General features: G+C 38.6%; 1 protein-coding gene across 1 annotated transcript in view; it reads left to right on the forward strand.

The window, feature by feature from the left end:
• The window catches only part of LOC139756766 (uncharacterized), a 64,678-nt gene extending 46,806 nt beyond the window's left edge, over positions 1–17,872 (forward strand). Inside the window, exons 6-9 of the mRNA XM_071676534.1 lie at positions 150–305; positions 2,897–3,035; positions 12,544–12,741; positions 15,658–17,872. Coding sequence (XP_071532635.1) covers positions 150–305; positions 2,897–3,035; positions 12,544–12,741; positions 15,658–17,438 — 2,274 coding nt within the window. The 3' untranslated portion in view covers positions 17,439–17,872. The remainder of the gene's footprint in view (positions 1–149; positions 306–2,896; positions 3,036–12,543; positions 12,742–15,657) is intronic.
• Positions 17,873–21,607: the final 3,735 nt, after the last annotated feature.

Consider the following 21,607-nt stretch of genomic DNA (forward strand, 5'->3'; position numbering starts at 1 on the left):
ATCATATTTTCTTATGTATCTTTCTAAACTATTCCATGTATCTTTTCTCTATACTTTTTATTAGATTTTTAGATTTTTTCATCTTTCTCTTTTTGATTTCTTTAGGGTTATATAGTTTGACCTTTGCTTACTGTGCTATTAATCTCCAGGAAGAACAGCGTGCTGCAATAGAGAGAAAACTGGAGGAAAAAGGCCGAGCAGAAAAAGAGGAATTGCGACGTGAACGCCTGGAACTTTTCAATCAGAGGAAGGAGAGGCAGGCACAGATTCGAAGATTAACCATCAAGATGGCTCGAGTAAAGGAGGTATTTATTATTGTTATTTAAGGAAGGGGTTAGGTTATAAGTTTATTAAAAGATGGTGACATATGCTGTTGTTTGGCTAAAATGAAAAAGGATTCTTAGCCACCTTCATAGTTAATTAACTATGTAAAGCTTTATGGTATTGAGCTAAAAACTGAGATGGGTTTTGATAAAGAGTTTCTTTTAATAGCGTTATTAATAAATACTAAATTTTTCATCCAATTCCATCATGATTTACACCTTACACTGGTTTCAGGGACTGTCCTCAACCACACACCTTTTTCTGCAACTGAAGTTCCAAGGAGAGGGCATCCTGTTGTGGGCTTTTGATGCTGGTGTCAGTCTTGTATACGTGTTGTAACCTTGGCAGTTTAAAATGCCTTGGAGGAAACTGATTCTTGTATTTGCTGTTAGTATACCTATATATCAATTGATTGGTGTTATTGGACTTAGCCTGCTTGTGGTTATGCCGCAAGTGAAAAGTCACCTTCAACAAAGTTGTATCATCATTCATTGACAGAAAGGAGTACAGTCTTGTTAAAGAACTTTTCTCTAGAGCTATCCTTCCTTTCCTTGCTCCTGGAAAGAGTGCATCCTTGAAGTTGTTGGAGCCTTTTCAAAGAAAAGAGGATTATATAATGGTAAAACAATATCAATTGATTTTGGTTCAGATGTAGCAGATTTGTTGAGCACTCCAACCAGTTTTGTGGGCAGTGATGCAAAGGAGAATACCAAGTATACAGAATACTTTGGAATTGGTCCATAATCATGAAAATATAGGTTAGTTAATGAATGAATCTTCTGCAGTAGGCAGAGTTAGGAAGCTTATTGAATCTGGTGCAAAGCATCATTATAGATGAAATGTCTGTTCTGATCTTGTGTTGATATCCCTTAGGTTAAAATAGAAAGATTTGTACTGTACCCACATATCTCATTTGTATCATAGATGGTAGCTAAGGGGGGCAGGGGCAGTGGGGGGGGCTAGAAATTCACCATGTCTGTTTTATCAGATCCTAATATTACAAATAGTAGGGGCTAAACAGTTCTTTTTTTATGAGCATTGGTCCCAAGTGTTACCTTAGTAAAGTGGGCCAAAGCATGTTTGTAATAGACATGTAAGTTATGGATTTTGAAAAACCTTTCTCTCTATAAATTGGTTTCCCATAAGCATGAGATAATCTTTCTGGGAATATCAAGGTTAGGATGTAACCTTCTGTCTGCCTGGTGGGGAACACTGGCTTGTGTTGCTCTCATTTCAACTAGATGACAGCTGCTCACTTGTTCTGGCCACATAGTTGTTATAGACCTCATGGTTGTCAGCCACAAAAAAGTTTACTTTCCACAGGTAGTGGGAGTCAACCCAAAAGTGGTCACAATTGGTATAGGGATTTTTTTATAGAAAGAATAAGGGGAGGAAGGTAGGGAAGGACAAAGAGATCTGGAAAAAATCTTCTCAGGGTGCTCTTTTGGAGAGAAAAGGTTTTACAATATTCAAAACCTTTATTTCTGTCCTTTGAAGTTTATCCCATGAGCATGAGAACATAGTCACATGAAGAAGGAGGGCTTAGAGAAATGCTGTCAGATAAGAAGGATAAATCCAAAGGTGATTAGTTTAAGTGATGAATGGGGGACACACTAGTACCTTGTCTCTCATGGAGAAGGAATCCTCAGAGCTATACAGGGTTGATCCACATTGTTGAAGTTAAGATCCTTCAAGGTACCCTAGTGCATCTGCCCTGATATTGCAAGCTTTTTGGAGAGAAAGGACGTTATACATAGTCAAGGAGTGAATCTTTCCCACTAGCTTGGAGATAGTCTTGGATTTGCAGGAACCTTGTTCATCGGGCAGTAGATGGCCACATTGTTGTCCAACACAAAAAAGATTTTAGCACCTCAGACTCATGATGTTTTGAGGGGGGTGAAGTAACCTTAGGATCATCTGCTTCTTGTTGCTATGAAAGTACTTTCCATTCAAGGGCCCACTTCTTCATGACCTTCCTTAGAAGTTAGAGCTGGTTTCTGAGTTTGGAAGAGTATACAAAAGGAGAAAGTTGAGGGGAAATTCATCCTCATTCACCTAAAGCCACAATACTATACACAGTTTTCTTCCATTTTTAGATATCCACCTTGTGCTTACATTTGCACACACACACACACACACACAATCTGAATTGTGTTGACAGAGTATGAGTATGAAATGGGGAAACAATTAGCACAGAGAAATGGAAGGTTGTATTTTGGAATAGGGAGTTGGATTAAAAGCTTAGATAGCTTAGGAATATATTCAAGATCTGGTTTATGAGGTAAAGAAAGGGATAATTGTTTTAGGTAAACATGGGGAGAAATGGTACCATAAGAATTATTAAAGATGATTCTTTGCTATTGGGATTATGTTTTAGTTTAGAATGAAATTAAGAAAGTTCAGGAAGATCTAATGTGCTAACGACTGGCAAGGTTTGGATGTAACTGCTTTGATTTAGTTTGGTCATGGTGTTTCGAGATTGTCCATGGATCAGTTACCATGGTTTGAATACAGGACTTGATATATGTGGAATATATCTTTTTAACCTTAGAAAATTAACTTTATCCACCAGCACGAGGTATGGGAGGCCCATCAGATGAAGTTGGGAAAATTTATACGCACAGAATCCTCTCCACCCATCTTCTGGTTGCCCCGCCAACACAATTCCAGGACCACCAGCCTTGTGCGGGCCACACATGACACCATCTTAAGTGAGTCTACAAGTTTCAAAAATGATCTTAGTTTGGTCTTGTTGGGTTGGGGGAAATAACTTTGCCTCCATATTCCATACACGTCATAGAAGGTGATTAAAGGGTGTGGGAGTGGTGTCTGGAAAACCTCCCCTTTCAGTTTCTATAAGATGGAAGAGGAGCTAAGCAAGGAGTGCTCATCCTCCTTGAAAGCTCAGGCTGGGGTTTCTGTGTGTGGATGCAATCAAAATAGGTGATATGATTGAGGAAAGAAACATAGATGTTCTGGCTCCAAGTAAAACAAAGCTCAAAAATTCATTATTTATGATTTAGCTATTTTGGAATTGGATGCAGGAAAGCATAAAAACTTTATTGAACAGCACAAGATTTTCAAAGGCTAGTAATTTTAGTCATAACTTTATGACTTGCTTGGTAAGGATATAGATAATGGGTGAATATAATACAACACCATCACCTTCATGTTCTCCAGTGCACTTGGGTCCCCATGGTAAAATTTACTTGACAGCTGACAGTGGGGCTTTAAAAGTGTCCAAAGTTTTGAATAGACTGTGCCACTCTGACTGTACAGCAACATTTATTGGCTACTAATGACCACCATGGGATGCTTTGTTTACGTTATAACTATATGCTTTTTATGTATCTGCTATACCTAAGGGTGACATACATTCCTACCCTTTCATATGCACATATAAATTTAATATGTTAGAGGAAGGACATAGTGTTTCACGAGTATATTTGTGTCTTCTGTTTCCACTCATAAGCTTTCATAACTGAAGAGGTTTTGGTAAAGTGCAGCAAGGTTGCACATTATGTTTCTTGTTTTATTTGGTTTAAAGATGGTACTGATATTTACATTTGTATATTAGTTAGTTTTCCCTTTTAGAAAGTATTTTAACTTTCCAAAAGGGGAAACTAACTAATATACAAATGTAAATATCAGTATCATCTTTTAACTAAATAAAACAATAAATATGATGTGCAACCTTGCTGCACTTTACCAAAACCTCTTCAGTTATGAAGGCTTATGAGTGGAAACTGAAGACACGAATATACTTCCTATAACATGAAATTTATAACATATTTGCATATGAAAGGGTAAAAATGTATGTCACCCATGGGTGTAGCAGATACATAAAAAAGAAGTATGAAGAGACGAAGGTGTTTGGTTCCCAGTGAATGGTTTGGTTAGGGAGGTGAATGCAAGAGTTTTGGAGAAATGGGCAAGTATGTAGTCTGTTATGGTTGAAAGGGCTTGGGAGGTGAGTCAGTTGTTGTTCGCTGATGATACTGTGCTGGTGACTGATTCGGGTGAGAAACTGCAGAAGCTGTTGGCTGAGTTTGGTAAAGTGTGTGGAAGAAGAAAGCTGAGAGTAAATGTGAATTAGAGCAAGGTTATTAGGTTTAGTAGGGTTGAGGGACAAGTTGATTGGAAGGTAAGTTTGAATGGAGAACCACTGGAGGAAGTGGAGTGTTTTAGATATCTGGGAGTGGATTTAGTGGCAGATGGAACCATGGAAGCAGAAGTGAGTCACAGGATGGGGGAGGGTGCGAAGGTTCTGTGAGTGTTGAAGAATGTGTAGAAGGCAAGAACGTTATCTCGGAAAGCAAAAATGGGTATATTTGAAGGAATAGTGGTTCCAACAGTGTTATATAGTTGCGAAGGGTGGGCTATAGATTGGGTTGTGTGGAGGAGGGTGGATATGTTTGAAATGAAATATCTGAGTACAGTATGTGGTGTGAGGTGGTTTGATCGAGTAAGTAATGAAAGGGTAATAGAGATGTGTGGTAATATAAAGAGTGTGGGTGAGAGAGCAGAAGAGGTTGTATTGAAATGGTTTGGTCACATGGAGAGAATAAGTGAGGAAAGATTGACAAAGAGGATATATGTGTTAGAGGTAGAGGGGAGAAGAAGTGGGAGACCAAATTGGAGATGGGAGGATGGAGTGTGAAAGATTTTGAGCAATTGGGGCCTGAACATACAGGAGGGTGAAAGGCGTGCAAGGAATAGAGTGAATTGGAACAGTGTGGTATACCGGGGTTGACATGCTGTCAGTGGACTGAACCAGGGCATGTGAAGCATCTGGGTTAAACCATGGAAAGTTTTGTGGGGCCTGGAAGTGGAAGGGGAGCTGTGTTTCGGTGCGTTACATATGACAGCTATAGACTGTGAACAAATGTGGCCCTTTTTTTTTTCTTTCTTTTTTGGGCTACCTCGCTTGGGAGTTCTATTTCATGTATGGTAAGGTGGCGACAGGAATGGATGAAGGCAGCAGGTATGAATGTGTACATGTTTATATATATGTATGTCTTTTTTTTTTTTTTTTTTTTTTTTTCTCCAAAAGGAGGAACAGAGAAGGGGGCCAGGTGAGGATATTCCCTCAGAGGCCCAATCCTCTGTTCGTAACGCTACCTTGCTGATGCGGGAAATGGTGAATAGTTTGAAAGAAAGAAAAAGAAATATGTCTGTGTATGTATGTATATGTTGAAATGTATAGGTATGTATATGTGCATATGTGGGCGTTTATGTATGTGGGTGTTTTGGGCCCTTCTTTCGTCTGTTTCCTTGCACTGCCTCGCTAACGCGGGAGATGGCGATTAAGTATGATAAAAAAAATATTAGTGCATCATGAAAAAGTTGTTTTGTATCTCTGGCTTTTGAAGTTATGTTGAATTTTTATCAACTTGTTGTGATTGATGATTATTGATATTCAGTGCAAGTCCAACGACACAAGCAGTTTTAAGTGTCTACATGCCAGTATTTCAGTCTCAAACAGTAATTTGTCAGTGGTCTTCTGAAATCATGTATTTTTATTGAATTTTATATCTGTGAGTTTATTTATTTTTTTTTTTTTTCCATCAGACTGGCTTTAGAGATCATGCATTATTCTCTCATCTTGAAGATGCTCATAGTAAAGTTTTTGTAACTTTCCTCTAAGAAATGTTGCATATTAAAAACTTTTATATACTGGTCAGTATCAGTTAGCTCATAGTCATGGCTTTTCTTTTTCATCCATATTTATGTCCTACATTTTCTCAGAATTGTTTCCACTTTTTCATACCTGTTCACTGTAAAGTTACCTGCCAGGAACAAAGAACAGTTTCATTTGCTCACAATCATCTCAGTCTGTAATGCATAATGCCCCAAAACATGAGCCCACCATCTACAGCTGAGCCACACAGACCATTCCATGGTTGCCCTTAAACCTCTTCCTGTACCTTGGTTCGGCTCATTGACAACACATGACCTGCAAACCGCATTGCTCCACTTCTTTGCTTATCACCCTCCAGAGTGTTCAGACCATGATAACTCATAGCCTTTTGTGTCTGTTCTTGCATCTTCTTGGTGACCTCCTCCCCCTTATTCCCTTAGCTGCTAACACATGCCTCACTTTGCTCATTATTTCCACATATTCATACCATTTCAGCACATCCTGCACAGATGTGTTTATCATCCTCTCGTTACTGCCACACAGTTCCTTTCATAGTCAACTATCTATCTGTATCTCTGACACCTGTTCCAGCTGGAACTCCCTCACGGTGTGGCCATGACTATAGTCTCCTTAATTAGTGGACTTAAGTGCTGCTTCTTATCTTTTAGTGCCTTACCCTTAACAGGCCACTGGCAGAGGGCTACTACCTAATATTCCTACTGAGTACTACTTGTGCCTAATGTTTCTACATAATGCTCCTCCCTAAATGTTCCTAGTTACTACTGCTATCTACTGCTCCTGACTACCATCAACCATATCCAATCAAAAGTATTACATTTAACCATGTGATTTCATTTTAACTTTAGATAGGTATCGTTTTTGACAGTACAGTGAAAATGTCTTGTATTCAAATCAGCTATATACTTGAAATGATAAAATAAATAAAGAAAATATACTTGGTAATGTGGCTAAACTGTGCTTGTACCACAACATTGTACATTACCCAGAAAGTCAAATATTATGAAGTCAGCTCCCTTCACATAATTTCTTTTGCATTCAGGGCTCAATCCATGCACCCATACAACACCATTAGGATGATTGTACCATCAAATATGCCTGTATATTCCCTCACAGCAGTGACCTTACCACTTAGACATCCTCAATGCACCCAGGACCTCAAATCCCCCAAAACACACACCCACACACACCCACACACACTATATCACCACCATGTGAATCATTTCATCTCCCATACTTCCATCCACTGTCAAGTCCACTCCCAGGTATGTAAAGCTTTCCACCTTCATGTTTTTCCCATTCAGACTTGTTTCTTCCCCCTGTTAAACCATACCACCTTACTTTTATTCATGTTAACTCACAACTTCCTCCATTCACACACTCCCAAATTCACACACCAACTTCTGTACTTTCTTGAGTCTGCCATCAGAGCTGTGTCATCTATAAATAGCACTTTAACATACTCACCTCCCAGACACCACACCCTATGCATGCTTTAGACCCATCCCTTTCTCCAAGATACTCGTATCTACTTCCTTCATTGCTTCATCCGTAATCGTTGGACAGTTATGATGATGTCACACACACTTGATGCAGACCTACGTTTACTTAGAATTGCTCGATGTCCTCTCTTCCCAGCTGTAGAGATGCTTTACTCTCAAGGTAAAAACTCCTCACTGTATATAGCAATGCTCTTCTCACACCTATATTCATAATGTATTCCACAAAGCTTCTTTCAATCCTTCTTCCATGGTCCCTAAATGCCATTTACAAATCCCAGTCATTTAAGTATTTCTTACTCAAAATCTTCAAACCAAACACGTGGTTCACACATCTATCACCATTCCTGAAGCCATATTGCTTCTCACCAGTCTGATGTTCTTTGCATGTCTCCACCTTTTCAGTCTCCCCGTCACATAAATCTTACTAGTTATACTTAGCAGATTCATAGCTCTTTAACTTGAGCATTCTTTTTATCCCCCATGCCTTTATATGATGGCACCATACAGGCATTATGCCAGCCCTCAGGCACCTCGCCCTCAGCCATACATACACCGAAAATCCTGACTAACCAATCAACAGCACTGTCACCCCATTTTTTGAGAAACTTGATTGGAATCCCATCCACTCCAGCTGATTTGCCACAATTCATCATATGCCAGGTTTTCACCATCTCATTCCTTTTCACCCAACTATTCACCATGACTCATGCTCCACATGGCACCCTGTCCCTAACATTCACCAGCGTATGATATGACACATTTAGATGTCCAAAGTAATACTCGATCACTTATTCTTTTAATCCCCTCACTGAACCCTCTTTTTTTTCCTTATTTACCACAACACGATTCACGTACCAAAAATATTTTCTGATTCTCCCTGAAGTTCGCCTAACTTTTTCACATCATCTCTCATTTCCCATCTTTTTAGCCCCTACACCTTTTTCGTGATCTCTTGCTGTTTCTGTCATGTTCACTTCTCTGTCATTTGCACTCCCTCCCTGGAGGTGCCATCCATTTACCTCTCTTCTTTCACTAGCAACTGACTTCCTCATCCTTCCACTCAATTCCCTGTTTTCATACGCACATACATACACACCCATTGTTTCATTCACTCTTATATCATGCCACTCTTTACTCAATCTCTCTTGGATTCTTAGCACACAAGCTCCTTTTCCAAACACACTTATTCTGTCTTAGCACCTTCCCATCCATGTTATTTCTTCTTTTCTTAGAACCACTACAAAGTTTCACGTACCTCACCTTAGAAATGATAAAGGATCCACCAGGTGCCTGTCTCAGCACATTCATATCCAACATTCTCTCCTTTACGTGCCTATCAATTAGTACATAATCCAATGAAGTCCACTGACCCTCATCTCCACTCACCCATGAATACTGACAAGTGCACTTTTTTCAAACTAGGTACTCTCAGTCACCAGTCCAAGTGCTTTTTTTTAAACCAGGTATTCTCAATCACCAGTCCAAGTGCACTTCTTTTAAACCAGGTATTCTCAATCACCAGTCCTTTTTTTAGCACAATTTTATAGTTTTTTTCACTATTCATTTACAACAGGTACCCCACTCATACTTCCTAAACTTCCACATCCTCGTCTCTTCCATTCAAATCTCTTACCACTTAAGATCTAATACCTTGCATGAAAATTGCAGTGGTAGTCTTTCAACCCTTCCTAAAAGATTCCTTTCTTCTTCATTCATTTTGGTGCAGGTGCAAAAGCACTGATAATTGCTCATCCTTCATAATCTACATTCTTTCATACCCTCATCAGTCAAGAACTCGCTTCCTTATTTAACCACCACTTTCCCATACCATTCATTAGAAGTGCAACCCCCTGTTTGTCCTTCATCCATCCTGCTTTATAGCTGGTGCCTCCATTTATACTCTTTCTTTCCATTCATCAGTTTTCTTATGTCTGCATCCCACCATGATGTTCTTTTTCCACTACCTATACATGACATACTGCAAACCTCCCAGGCAGCCTCCCGTAAAGTAATCCTGACTGCACCTCATCACCTCAGCCTCACCTTGAAGTGTTTTTGATCCAGTCAGCTTTTCACTTAACTTCTGGAAGGTATGTTTCACTTTTAATTCCTCAGCTTTTCCAGGCTTATTCTTCTCATTTTTTCATTCATATTTCTAGTTATAGTTGTAGGCCTGAACATGCGAGAGATGTAGATGGATAGATTAATTTGGGATTGCTGAATGTGTTTGATGTTAGAGCGGCAGATGTAGGATGTTTGGGTCTGGGTGGTATGCAAAGTGAGAGAGTCAGGGAGAGTGGTTTTGTAAAAAGAGAAGAGGTGGTGAAAGCATTTTGATGATTGAAATCTGGCAAGGCAGTGGGATTGGATGGTATTGCATTTGAATTTCTTAAGAAAGGGGTAACTGTTGTCAACTGGTTGGTAAAGATATTCACTGTATGTATGGATCATGATGAAGTGCCCAAGGATTGGAGGAATGCATATACAGTGCCATTGTACAAAGGCAAAGGTGAGTGTTGAAACTACAGAGGCATAAGTTTGTTAAGTATACCTGGAAAATTGTATGGGAGGGTATTGATTGAGATGGTGAAAGCATGTACAGAGCATCAGATTGGGGAGGAGCAGTGTGGTTTCATAAGTGATAGAGGATGTTTGGATCAGGTGTTTGCTTTGAAGAATGTGAGTGAGAAATACTTAGAAAAACAGATGGATTTGTACGTGGCATTTATGGATCTGGAGAAGGCATATTGTAGGATTGATAGAGATGCTTTTTTGAAGGTCTTAAGATGACAGGGTGGGAGGTAAGCTGCAAGGTGTGTCTACAAGTAGGAAGAGAAAAGAATGAATGTTTTACAATGAAGGTAGGTTTGTGGCAAGGTTGTGTGATGTCACCATGGTTATTTGATTTGTTTATGGATGGGTTGGTGAGGGAGGTAAATGCAAGAGTTTTTGAGAGATGGGGAAGGATGCAGTCCATTAGGGATGAGAGGACCTGGGAAGTGATTCAATTGTTGTTTCCCAATGACACAGTACTGGTGGCTGATTCCAGTGAGAAACTGCATAAGTTGGTGACTGAGTTTGGAAGAGTGTGTGAAAGGAGAAAGTTGAGAGTTAATGTGGATAAAAGCAAGGTTATTAGGTTCACCAGGGTTGAAGGTTAAGTTAGGATGTAAGTTTGAATTGAGAAAAATTAGGGAAATGAAGTTTTTTCGATATCTGGGAGTGGATTTGGCAGGGAATGGAAACGTGGAAGTGGAAGTGAGCCATAGGGTTGGAAGGGAGCAAATGTTCTGGGAAAGATGAAGAATGTGTAGAAAAAGACTATGTTACAGTGGAGAGCAAAAATTATAGGGTTGCAAGGCATGGGCTCTAGATTGTGTTGTGTGGAGGGTGAATGTATTGGAAATGAAATGTTTGAGGACAGTATATGGTGTGAGGTGGTTTCATCGAGTAAGTAATGAAAGGGTAAGAGAGATGTGTGGAAATAAAAAAAAGTGTGGTTGAGAGAGCAGAAGAGGGTGTGTTGAAATGGTTTGGGCATATGGAGAGAATGAGTGAGGAAAGATTGACGAAGAGGATATATGTGTCAGGGGTGGAGAGAATAAGGAGAAGTGGGAGACCAAATTGGAGGTGGAAGGATGGAGTGAAAAATATTTTGAGCAATCAGGGCCTGAACATACAGGAGGGTGAGAGGCATGCAAGTTATAGAGTGAATTGGGACAGTGTGGTGTACCAGGGTCGACATGCTGTCAATGGACTGAACCAGGGGTTTTGAAACATCTGGGGTAAACCATGGAAAGGTCTGTGGGGCCTGGGTGTGGATAGGGAACTGTTTTCAGTGCATTACACATGACAGCTAGAAACTGAGTGTGAATGAATGTGGCCTTTTTAGTCAGTTTTTCTGACACTGCCTCACTGAAGCATGGGGTGGCGATGCTGTTTCCTGTTGGGTGGGATAGTGCCAGGAATGGATGAAGGCAAGCAAGTATGAATATACATGTGTATGTTTTTGAATGTTTATGTATATATATGTATATGTATGCGTATGTGCATGTAGGGGCATTTATATATATTCATGTGTATATGAGTGGATGGGCCATTCTTCATCTGTTTCCTGGTGCAGGGAACAGCGATTAAGTATTAAAAAAGAAAGATATTCATGGCGGAGGGGAGATGTACTCTCAGTGGGTTGAACCAGGGTACACGAAGTAGTTGGGAAACTATGAAATGATGATGGAGTGTGGGCTTGGCTGTTGATGTTGGGCTCTGGTTTTGTTGCATTATACTCAATAAATTTAAAGTGTATGTGAACAAATGAGGCCACTGTTCATGTGCTCTTGGCCATACCTTGCGCTGACTGGAATTGGCAAACAAGAATGAAGAGAAAAATTCTAGTTCTGTTGTGTACCATCTACAACAAAGTACTAACCTTCATGTTATTACTGCATGATCTCATATCCTCCTTGTCAACCCTCTTCTTAACTGTGCCTTGCACATGCTGTCACTTTCTTACCCCTCAAAAAAATCGTTCATGGTCTTGTGTGCAACTGTCTTGCTAGTGTTTGTACTTATATATTTATGAACAACATTATGTTTTAAGTATGCATTTAAAACACTCATGCCTAAAGAAGCACACAATCCTTGTATTCTTTTACCATTTTCATTTATATCCAGGATCTCTTATCCATCTGTCCCTCCATCCCTCCATTGTGTCTCACCCATATATTTAAGTCACCCATCAGAAAGTTTCTCCCTTGGATCTGTATCCTGTCTCACCCATTAATTCAAGTCACCTATCGTACATTGTTTCTCCCTTAGATTTGTATCTTCTGTTAAGCTATCAAGTTCTCCAATCAGATATATTTTAAACCATTCATCCTTCATTAACAGTGCCACTTCTTTTTTCATGATTTCACATTTTTCATGCATGATTTCACAACATTCCTATTTTGTGTGAATGTTTCTCATATCTTTTATGTTCTGATTTCAGGGAAAGTTCTTGGAAACTGATCCATAAAAAGATTATGAGGGCTGATGATAAATGATTTTTTTCTTTAGGAGAGTTGGAACAGGATCGTCTGCGCATGAAGGAAGAACTGGATGAAATACTTGGTTCACGTGCTGAGGATGATCAGGGCGAGGAGGGCAGGGATGCTGCAGAGGGGGGGGAGGAGTCGTACGTGCACAGGGGGGTCCGCTCAGAGGTCACCAGACAGGGGGAGGGGGGTGGCAATGACTCTCTTGATAACTGTGCAGGTAAGTTATTCAAGAAGTTTTATTTTGACAGAATAACTGAGCATATGGGTTATTTGAAAAATGTATCCTTTATAACTGATATCACTTTTTTTCCTTTCTTGTTTAATTATTAGGTTGAAGATAGCTGTATATCATTTTGTAGAATGTACAGTTTTTGCTGCTTTTGCTAATTGACGTCCATGAACTGTATTGTTGTGCTGAGAAATCACAGCATTGCAACAGCATTACAATAAAAAGAAATATTTTAAATAGCTGTTGCATGTCCCTCATTGTCTCATCCTTCATAGTCAGTAGAATTACTGACATAACCATATGGTATAATTTTATTCTAATGTTTGCATGTAAGCATGACCAGGAAAATGAGTTCTCATAGAATAGTTGATGAGGTATATTGTGTTATTATGATAAATTTTTTCAACCTGTATCCTCTGATTTATCCCTATGACATAGCATACCAGCATAAATGTCTGTCTGCATACATCCATGTTGCTAGAGTTCTTTCTTAGTTTTGTATGTGCCATGCTTATAGCTTGTTGGGTCTGCCAGACCCAGAACTCTCTCATTAAACAAATTAGTCTCAACCCTCTCGAGTCTTTCACCCTTCTGGAATATTTTGGTCCCAGTACCCAAAAGCCCTTGTACTGCTTCATTCCATCCTTTCCTTCTTCTTCCGATGCATAGATCCTCTTTGTCAGCCCTACTTTACCAATCCACTCTATGTGCCCGAAGCATTTTAGCATACACTCACCACCACATCCTCAACTGATAAATTTCTTATACAGTCGAACTGCCTCATGATACATAAGGTCCATAGGCATGTCATATCCAGCACATCCACCCTCTTTCTTTCCTTCCTTTGCTTTTTTAAGGCTCAAGACTCACATGTATATAATATTTTTTAGGCTGCCATACCTTTCTGCATACCTATCAGTGCCTGTACAAACATCATACTTTCCTTGTACATGCTTCTTTCACACGTCCATACATAATGAGAACTTTAACCCCCTCTTCCACCGGTGTTGCATGTCAGCCGTCATGGTTCCATTCACTGCTGTATCCATTCGTAGTTATCTGAAGTACTCCACATCCTCCAAAACTCTTAAGTCCTCCCCTTTAGAAATCACACTTGACCCATCTTATTTCATCCCCTTACCATACTTTATGGCCTTGCTTTTGTTGTTATGAACTTTGAGCCTTCTTTTCTGTTCACTCCCAGACTCAGTTACCAGCCTTGGAGTTTTTGTGTGAAATGAGTTATTTCAGAGGAGCATGTAGTATGACTAGATGGGATGAAGAAAATAATGAGGGGCTGTATGAGAGAAATGGTATGGCAAGGAAATCCTGAATAAACTGAGGAATGGTAGAGTGGCTTGGGTATGTGGAAAGAATACAAGGTGGGGAGTTGACAAGGAAGGTGTATGATAGTATGATTAAAGGAGGTGGTATGAGAGGGAAATCACCTGTGACATGGGGAAATAAGAGTGGAAGAGTACTAGAGGGAGAGAAATGCAGGAAGAATGCATGGAATGGTGTATGTTCAGAAAGAATCCAAAACTTTTCCTTAAATTCATTAGGAATGAAATCTCGGTAAAAGAGCTGCTTATTAGGCTAAGGAATTCAGAGGGAAGAATCATTGAGGATATTTTAAAGATAAGTGAAGAACTGAATAACAAATTCAAATCCATTTTCACAGTGGAAGATGCTATATCCTAATCACCAGTAAGTTGTTGTGGAGAGAGGTCTTAGAAAATATTGATATGTCTACCACACTAGAGCGGGAAATTGTGATCATTTATAGAAAAAATCTAGAAGAGAGAGTAACAAAATGCTAAAACGTCTTGACCCAAAACACTTGAAATATCCTGACAGTGTTCATGATGCTGATGAAATTTCACCTCATTAATAGAAGACGTGTAATATACTCTAGACAAACCTTTTGAAATATTAATCAAGATGTTATGATGTTCAAGGGATATGACCCCACAAGTGTAAAATTCCCCAACTCGTAGAGTATAGATAGATAATTACATGGCAGTCATGTGGCTTGTACATGACACATAACTGTTGGCTCTATCACTTATACTCATCTATTACCCATTGTAGACGTTTTCTTATTGCATTAATGTTTGCATTATGGGGATGGGGGAGAAAGAATTCTTCCCATACGTTCCCTGCACATCAAAGAAGGACAACAGCCAAGTAAGGAGTGTGCTTATCCTCCTCATATACTCAGGCTGGGTTGTTTGAATGTGTATGGATATAACCAAGATGAGAAGAAGGGAGAGATATGTAGAATGTTTAAGGAGAGGAATCTGGATGTTGTAGTTTTGAGTGAAAAAAGCTTAAGGGGAAGGGGCCATAATGGTTTTGGAATGTTTAGGGACAAAGTCAGGGGTTAGTATGGGGTTAGAACTATGGAAGGGGTAGCACTGAAGCTGAAGGAGGAGTTCTGGGAATGTGTTGAAGAGTGTATGGAAGTCATCCCAGACTCATGTGATTTAAGTTGAAACTGTATTATGATAGTTGCATGATTATTAGTGCTTATATAGGCACAAAGAAGTGAGAGAACGAAAGAAAACTGGTGAGTGTTTTGGGAGGAGCTGTGTGTGTCAGCAGTTTTGACGACCCCCTAACTCCTGCTCCCTTTAGTTGCCTTTAACAAAACAAAGGGAATACTTGGAAAGTATTCTTTCTCCCCTGTAACCCGGATGTTATGAATTACGTTGCCATATATCAAGTAGATTGCATACACTTCCATATATATCCCATAGAGCACTTAACATTATTTTTTAAGTTTCAGGTTAAGTGTAACATCAAGAAAGAACAGGTTCTGAAAAGGGTGTCCATGAAGGTCAGAGTAAGATTATCCTGTTGTGATTATTGAATCTAATTTTTTCGTTTCATTGGCATTTTCAGATTTGTTAGATTACGAGGCTGAGGAGGGAGAGCTAGTGTATGATGAGGCAGACCTGTCAGGTAAGGATGATGACGACACTGAGCGTATGGTAGTTCAGGTAGATGGGAGGGGGGAGGGAGCAAGAAAGGTTGAAATAGTGGCAAATCAGACTGAGGGTGGGGAACCAAACAATGTAGGAGAGGGAGATAATGACAGTGAAAAAGAGAATGAGGGTCGACAGAAGGAAAAGGATAAAAGTAGGGAGAAGGAGAAACACAGGGAGAAGGATAGGAGTAAGGATAAGGAGAGAGATAGGAAGCATAAAGAAAGGGCAGGGGAAAGGGATAGGGAAAAAGATAAAAGTAGAGAAAAAGAAGAGAAGGATAAGGGGAGGGACAGGGTTAGTGGAAAAGATAAAGAAAAGGAGAGAGATAGGTCAAGAGATAGTAGTAAGGAATCAGAAGGGGAAAAATCAAAGGATATAGGTAATAGTGAAGTACAAGAAAATGAATCTGACCTAGCTACCACCATAGTTCACATAAAGATAGAAAAAGAGGATGACTCGGACCCAAAAGAAGCCCAACCAATTTTGAAGATCATCAAGGAAGAAAAACCAGACAGACCACCTAGTGCAACAAAGAAGAGTGATAGCACAGAGCAATCCACTGCTATTGTTGCTACAGAACCTCCACCTCCTCTTCCGCCCCCTATTTCATCTGTTCCACCTCCTACTTGTTCTACATCTCCTACCACCACACCTCCCCAACCTTCTCTTACTCCTGACCCACCTTCTCCTACTTTTGAGCCTTCATCTCCCACTCCTCCCCCTTCTCCCACTGGTGCTCCAGAACTATTAGAAATGGATGACAATGCTGAAGTGTGTGAAGAAGAGGAGTTGGAAGAAGGAGAAGATGCTGATGAACAAAATGTTGCTCCTAGTGCAGATGTAAATATGTCTGAAACTCCTGAACCTCCAGAAGACAAAGATTCCCATCTGGAGGACATTAATTTGCCAGAAGAGAAGCCACAAAAGGAATTAAAGCCTGAGGTTCCCAAGAAATCTTCAAAAACCAGACAACTTAGAGATGATAGAAAGAAGTCGAGTAAATCAGAGAAATCTAAGAAAATGACCGGAAAGAGGAAAAACAAACCAAGTAGAAAAAGAGACTCTGGCTCCTCAGATGATAGTAGCAGTGATGATAGCACTAGTGAGAGTAGCAGTGAAAGTAGTGATAGTGATAGTACAGACTCTGAGAGTTCTTCTTCTTCAACTGGATCTTCTTCTGGTTCTTCCTCAGACTCAGAGAGTGACTCCAGCTCTAGCTCCAGCTCAAGGTCAGATTCAGACTCCGACCATGGAAAAAAGAAAAAAAAGAAAAGTAGGGGAGGTAGATTGTCAAGAAGTGATGAGAGCAGCAGTGACAGTGGGGCAGGGGAAAAAAAGAAAAAGAGGAAAGCAAGTGAAAAGAAAAAGAATCATGGTGAGGGTGCAAAAACATCAAAGGCTAGGTTGAAAGAGGAAAATCGAGGTGAAGATAAAGCAAAAAAAGACATAGGAAAGAAAGAAAGGATTAAAGGTAAAGATGGGAAAGGAAAAGAAAAAGACCAAAACCGTAAATCAAAGGAGGCAGACAGAGGTAGGGAAAGGGATGCTGACCGTCGGAGAGAAAGGGATTGGGCCAAAAAGGGTGGTAGGAGCAGGAGTAGGGAGAGGAAAAGGGATAGGAGCAGAGAGAGGAGAAGGGAAAGGAGCAGAAGTAGGGAAAAAGAGAGAAGGGCAAACAGAAAGGATAGGCGATAGTCTGAAGAGTACAGTAGCATGAAACTGGACAGGCATTTTTAGGTCATTATGGGTGATATCCGTGTAATTATTTGTGGGGGGGATCATGTATTGTAGTGATTGCTGTGTGGGTGTGTCATGCCGTACTTGTGAGTTAAGTTGATGAAATACAAGAGACTCATGAGTTTGAAGATATTTACTAGATTTAGGCATGCACTTCACTTTTCCAACTAAGCTAGTAAGCAGGCCATGGCTGAATATCTGCTTTCATCGTCAAGATCCTTTTCAGTTGATAACATAATTTGTATAGTGTAATTCTTATTCCTGTTGCAGATGTTTTCATCATTCAGTCATGGTATTTAGAGCATCAGATTTGCTATTTTTGTTTTAATATTCAATAAATACTTCCTTTCCAGTATATGTTAGTTAGATTTTGTGAAATAAAGACTAAACCCTAGTTGTGTATCATATACCCTACAGTTGCCTAGTCTTTATCTAATAAGCCATATGCTGCAGTTAAAGGTAGGGTAGAATGGATTTTCACATGTTAGTATTTTGATAAATTCATTATTGTAATGTAAAAGAAACAATCTCTAGATTATCTGGCCAGAAGAATAAAGGTTTTAAGAAATAAATAGTTTTTATAGTTTATTTTCCAGCCTCCGGTCCTATTTAAATTTTAGAAGTGTTTTGTTATTGAAGTTGTTTCGACACAATACAAAATTGAACGGTAATAAAGTTGTGACATTTTGTACATAAGGTCATTGGGGAAAATATGAATTGTTACTACCTGCAAGAACATTGTTTTAGTGTTTGTCATTACAGAGTATGTCTGGTCAGTAAAGTTTATGCTTCACATGTGTTGATGAATTGATAAAACAGTTCATTAAAAATGCTACGGGCAATTGTTTTCCACCATCGTAAAGTACTGGAATATGGATTAGACTGATAGCTACAAAAATGAAGTACCCAGGAATTTTTTTCTTATAAAACTGGAGGCCACAAATTTCATTATGTACACAAAATCATGATCTTGATGATTAGTACTTTGCTAAAGTGGGAAAGGAATGCACATATTTATAGAGAGATCAACTACAGCTTATTTAGGTTGTACAGCATGCATTATTTTCCTATGAATATGGTTGGGTAGTATGCGCACAATCTTTCCTGAATGCTCGAATCTACTTTCAGATAATTCTACACTTGACCTATCCAATCTACTTTCAGATAATTCTACACTTGACCTATCCAATCTACTTTCAGATAATTCTACACTTGACCTATCCAATCTACTTTCAGATAATTCTACACTTGACCTATCCAATCTACTTTCAGATAATTCTACACTTGACCTATCCAATCTACTTTCAGATAATTCTACACTTGACCTATCCAATCTACTTTCAGATAATTCTACACTTGACCTATCCAATCTACTTTCAGATAATTCTACACTTGACCTATCCAATCTACTTTCAGATAATTCTACACTTGACCTATCCAATCTACTTTCAGATAATTCTACACTTGACCTATCCAATCTACTTTCAGATAATTCTACACTTGACCTATCCAATCTACTTTCAGATAATTCTACACTTGACCTATCCAATCTACTTTCAGATAATTCTACACTTGACCTATCCAATCTACTTTCAGATAATTCTACACTTGACCTATCCAATCTACTTTCAGATAATTCTACACTTGACCTATCCAATCTACTTTCAGATAATTCTACACTTGACCTATCCAATCTACTTTCAGATAATTCTACACTTGACCTATCCAATCTACTTTCAGATAATTCTACACTTGACCTATCCAATCTACTTTCAGATAATTCTACACTTGACCTATCCAATCTACTTTCAGATAATTCTACACTTGACCTATCCAATCTACTTTCAGATAATTCTACACTTGACCTATCCAATCTACTTTCAGATAATTCTACACTTGACCTATCCAATCTACTTTCAGATAATTCTACACTTGACCTATCCAATCTACTTTCAGATAATTCTACACTTGACCTATCCAATCTACTTTCAGATAATTCTACACTTGACCTATCCAATCTACTTTCAGATAATTCTACACTTGACCTATCCAATCTACTTTCAGATAATTCTACACTTGACCTATCCAATCTACTTTCAGATAATTCTACACTTGACCTATCCAATCTACTTTCAGATAATTCTACACTTGACCTATCCAATCTACTTTCAGATAATTCTACACTTGACCTATCCAATCTACTTTCAGATAATTCTACACTTGACCTATCCAATCTACTTTCAGATAATTCTACACTTGACCTATCCAATCTACTTTCAGATAATTCTACACTTGACCTATCCAATCTACTTTCAGATAATTCTACACTTGACCTATCCAATCTACTTTCAGATAATTCTACACTTGACCTATCCAATCTACTTTCAGATAATTCTACACTTGACCTATCCAATCTACTTTCAGATAATTCTACACTTGACCTATCCAATCTACTTTCAGATAATTCTACACTTGACCTATCCAATCTACTTTCAGATAATTCTACACTTGACCTATCCAATCTACTTTCAGATAATTCTACACTTGACCTATCCAATCTACTTTCAGATAATTCTACACTTGACCTATCCAATCTACTTTCAGATAATTCTACACTTGACCTATCCAATCTACTTTCAGATAATTCTACACTTGACCTATCCAATCTACTTTCAGATAATTCTACACTTGACCTATCCAATCTACTTTCAGATAATTCTACACTTGACCTATCCAATCTACTTTCAGATAATTCTACACTTGACCTATCCAATCTACTTTCAGATAATTCTACACTTGACCTATCCAATCTACTTTCAGATAATTCTACACTTGACCTATCCAATCTACTTTCAGATAATTCTACACTTGACCTATCCAATCTACTTTCAGATAATTCTACACTTGACCTATCCAATCTACTTTCAGATAATTCTACACTTGACCTATCCAATCTACTTTCAGATAATTCTACACTTGACCTATCCAATCTACTTTCAGATAATTCTACACTTGACCTATCCAATCTACTTTCAGATAATTCTACACTTGACCTATCCAATCTACTTTCAGATAATTCTACACTTGACCTATCCAATCTACTTTCAGATAATTCTACACTTGACCTATCCAATCTACTTTCAGATAATTCTACACTTGACCTATCCAATCTACTTTCAGATAATTCTACACTTGACCTATCCAATCTACTTTCAGATAATTCTACACTTGACCTATCCAATCTACTTTCAGATAATTCTACACTTGACCTATCCAATCTACTTTCAGATAATTCTACACTTGACCTATCCAATCTACTTTCAGATAATTCTACACTTGACCTATCCAATCTACTTTCAGATAATTCTACACTTGACCTATCCAATCTACTTTCAGATAATTCTACACTTGACCTATCCAATCTACTTTCAGATAATTCTACACTTGACCTATCCAATCTACTTTCAGATAATTCTACACTTGACCTATCCAATCTACTTTCAGATAATTCTACACTTGACCTATCCAATCTACTTTCAGATAATTCTACACTTGACCTATCCAATCTACTTTCAGATAATTCTACACTTGACCTATCCAATCTACTTTCAGATAATTCTACACTTGACCTATCCAATCTACTTTCAGATAATTCTACACTTGACCTATCCAATCTACTTTCAGATAATTCTACACTTGACCTATCCAATCTACTTTCAGATAATTCTACACTTGACCTATCCAATCTACTTTCAGATAATTCTACACTTGACCTATCCAATCTACTTTCAGATAATTCTACACTTGACCTATCCAATCTACTTTCAGATAATTCTACACTTGACCTATCCAATCTACTTTCAGATAATTCTACACTTGACCTATCCAATCTACTTTCAGATAATTCTACACTTGACCTATCCAATCTACTTTCAGATAATTCTACACTTGACCTATCCAATCTACTTTCAGATAATTCTACACTTGACCTATCCAATCTACTTTCAGATAATTCTACACTTGACCTATCCAATCTACTTTCAGATAATTCTACACTTGACCTATCCAATCTACTTTCAGATAATTCTACACTTGACCTATCCAATCTACTTTCAGATAATTCTACA

The sequence above is a fragment of the Panulirus ornatus genome, chromosome 23, assembly GCF_036320965.1.
Source record: "Panulirus ornatus isolate Po-2019 chromosome 23, ASM3632096v1, whole genome shotgun sequence".
Lineage (NCBI taxonomy): Eukaryota > Metazoa > Arthropoda > Malacostraca > Decapoda > Palinuridae > Panulirus > Panulirus ornatus.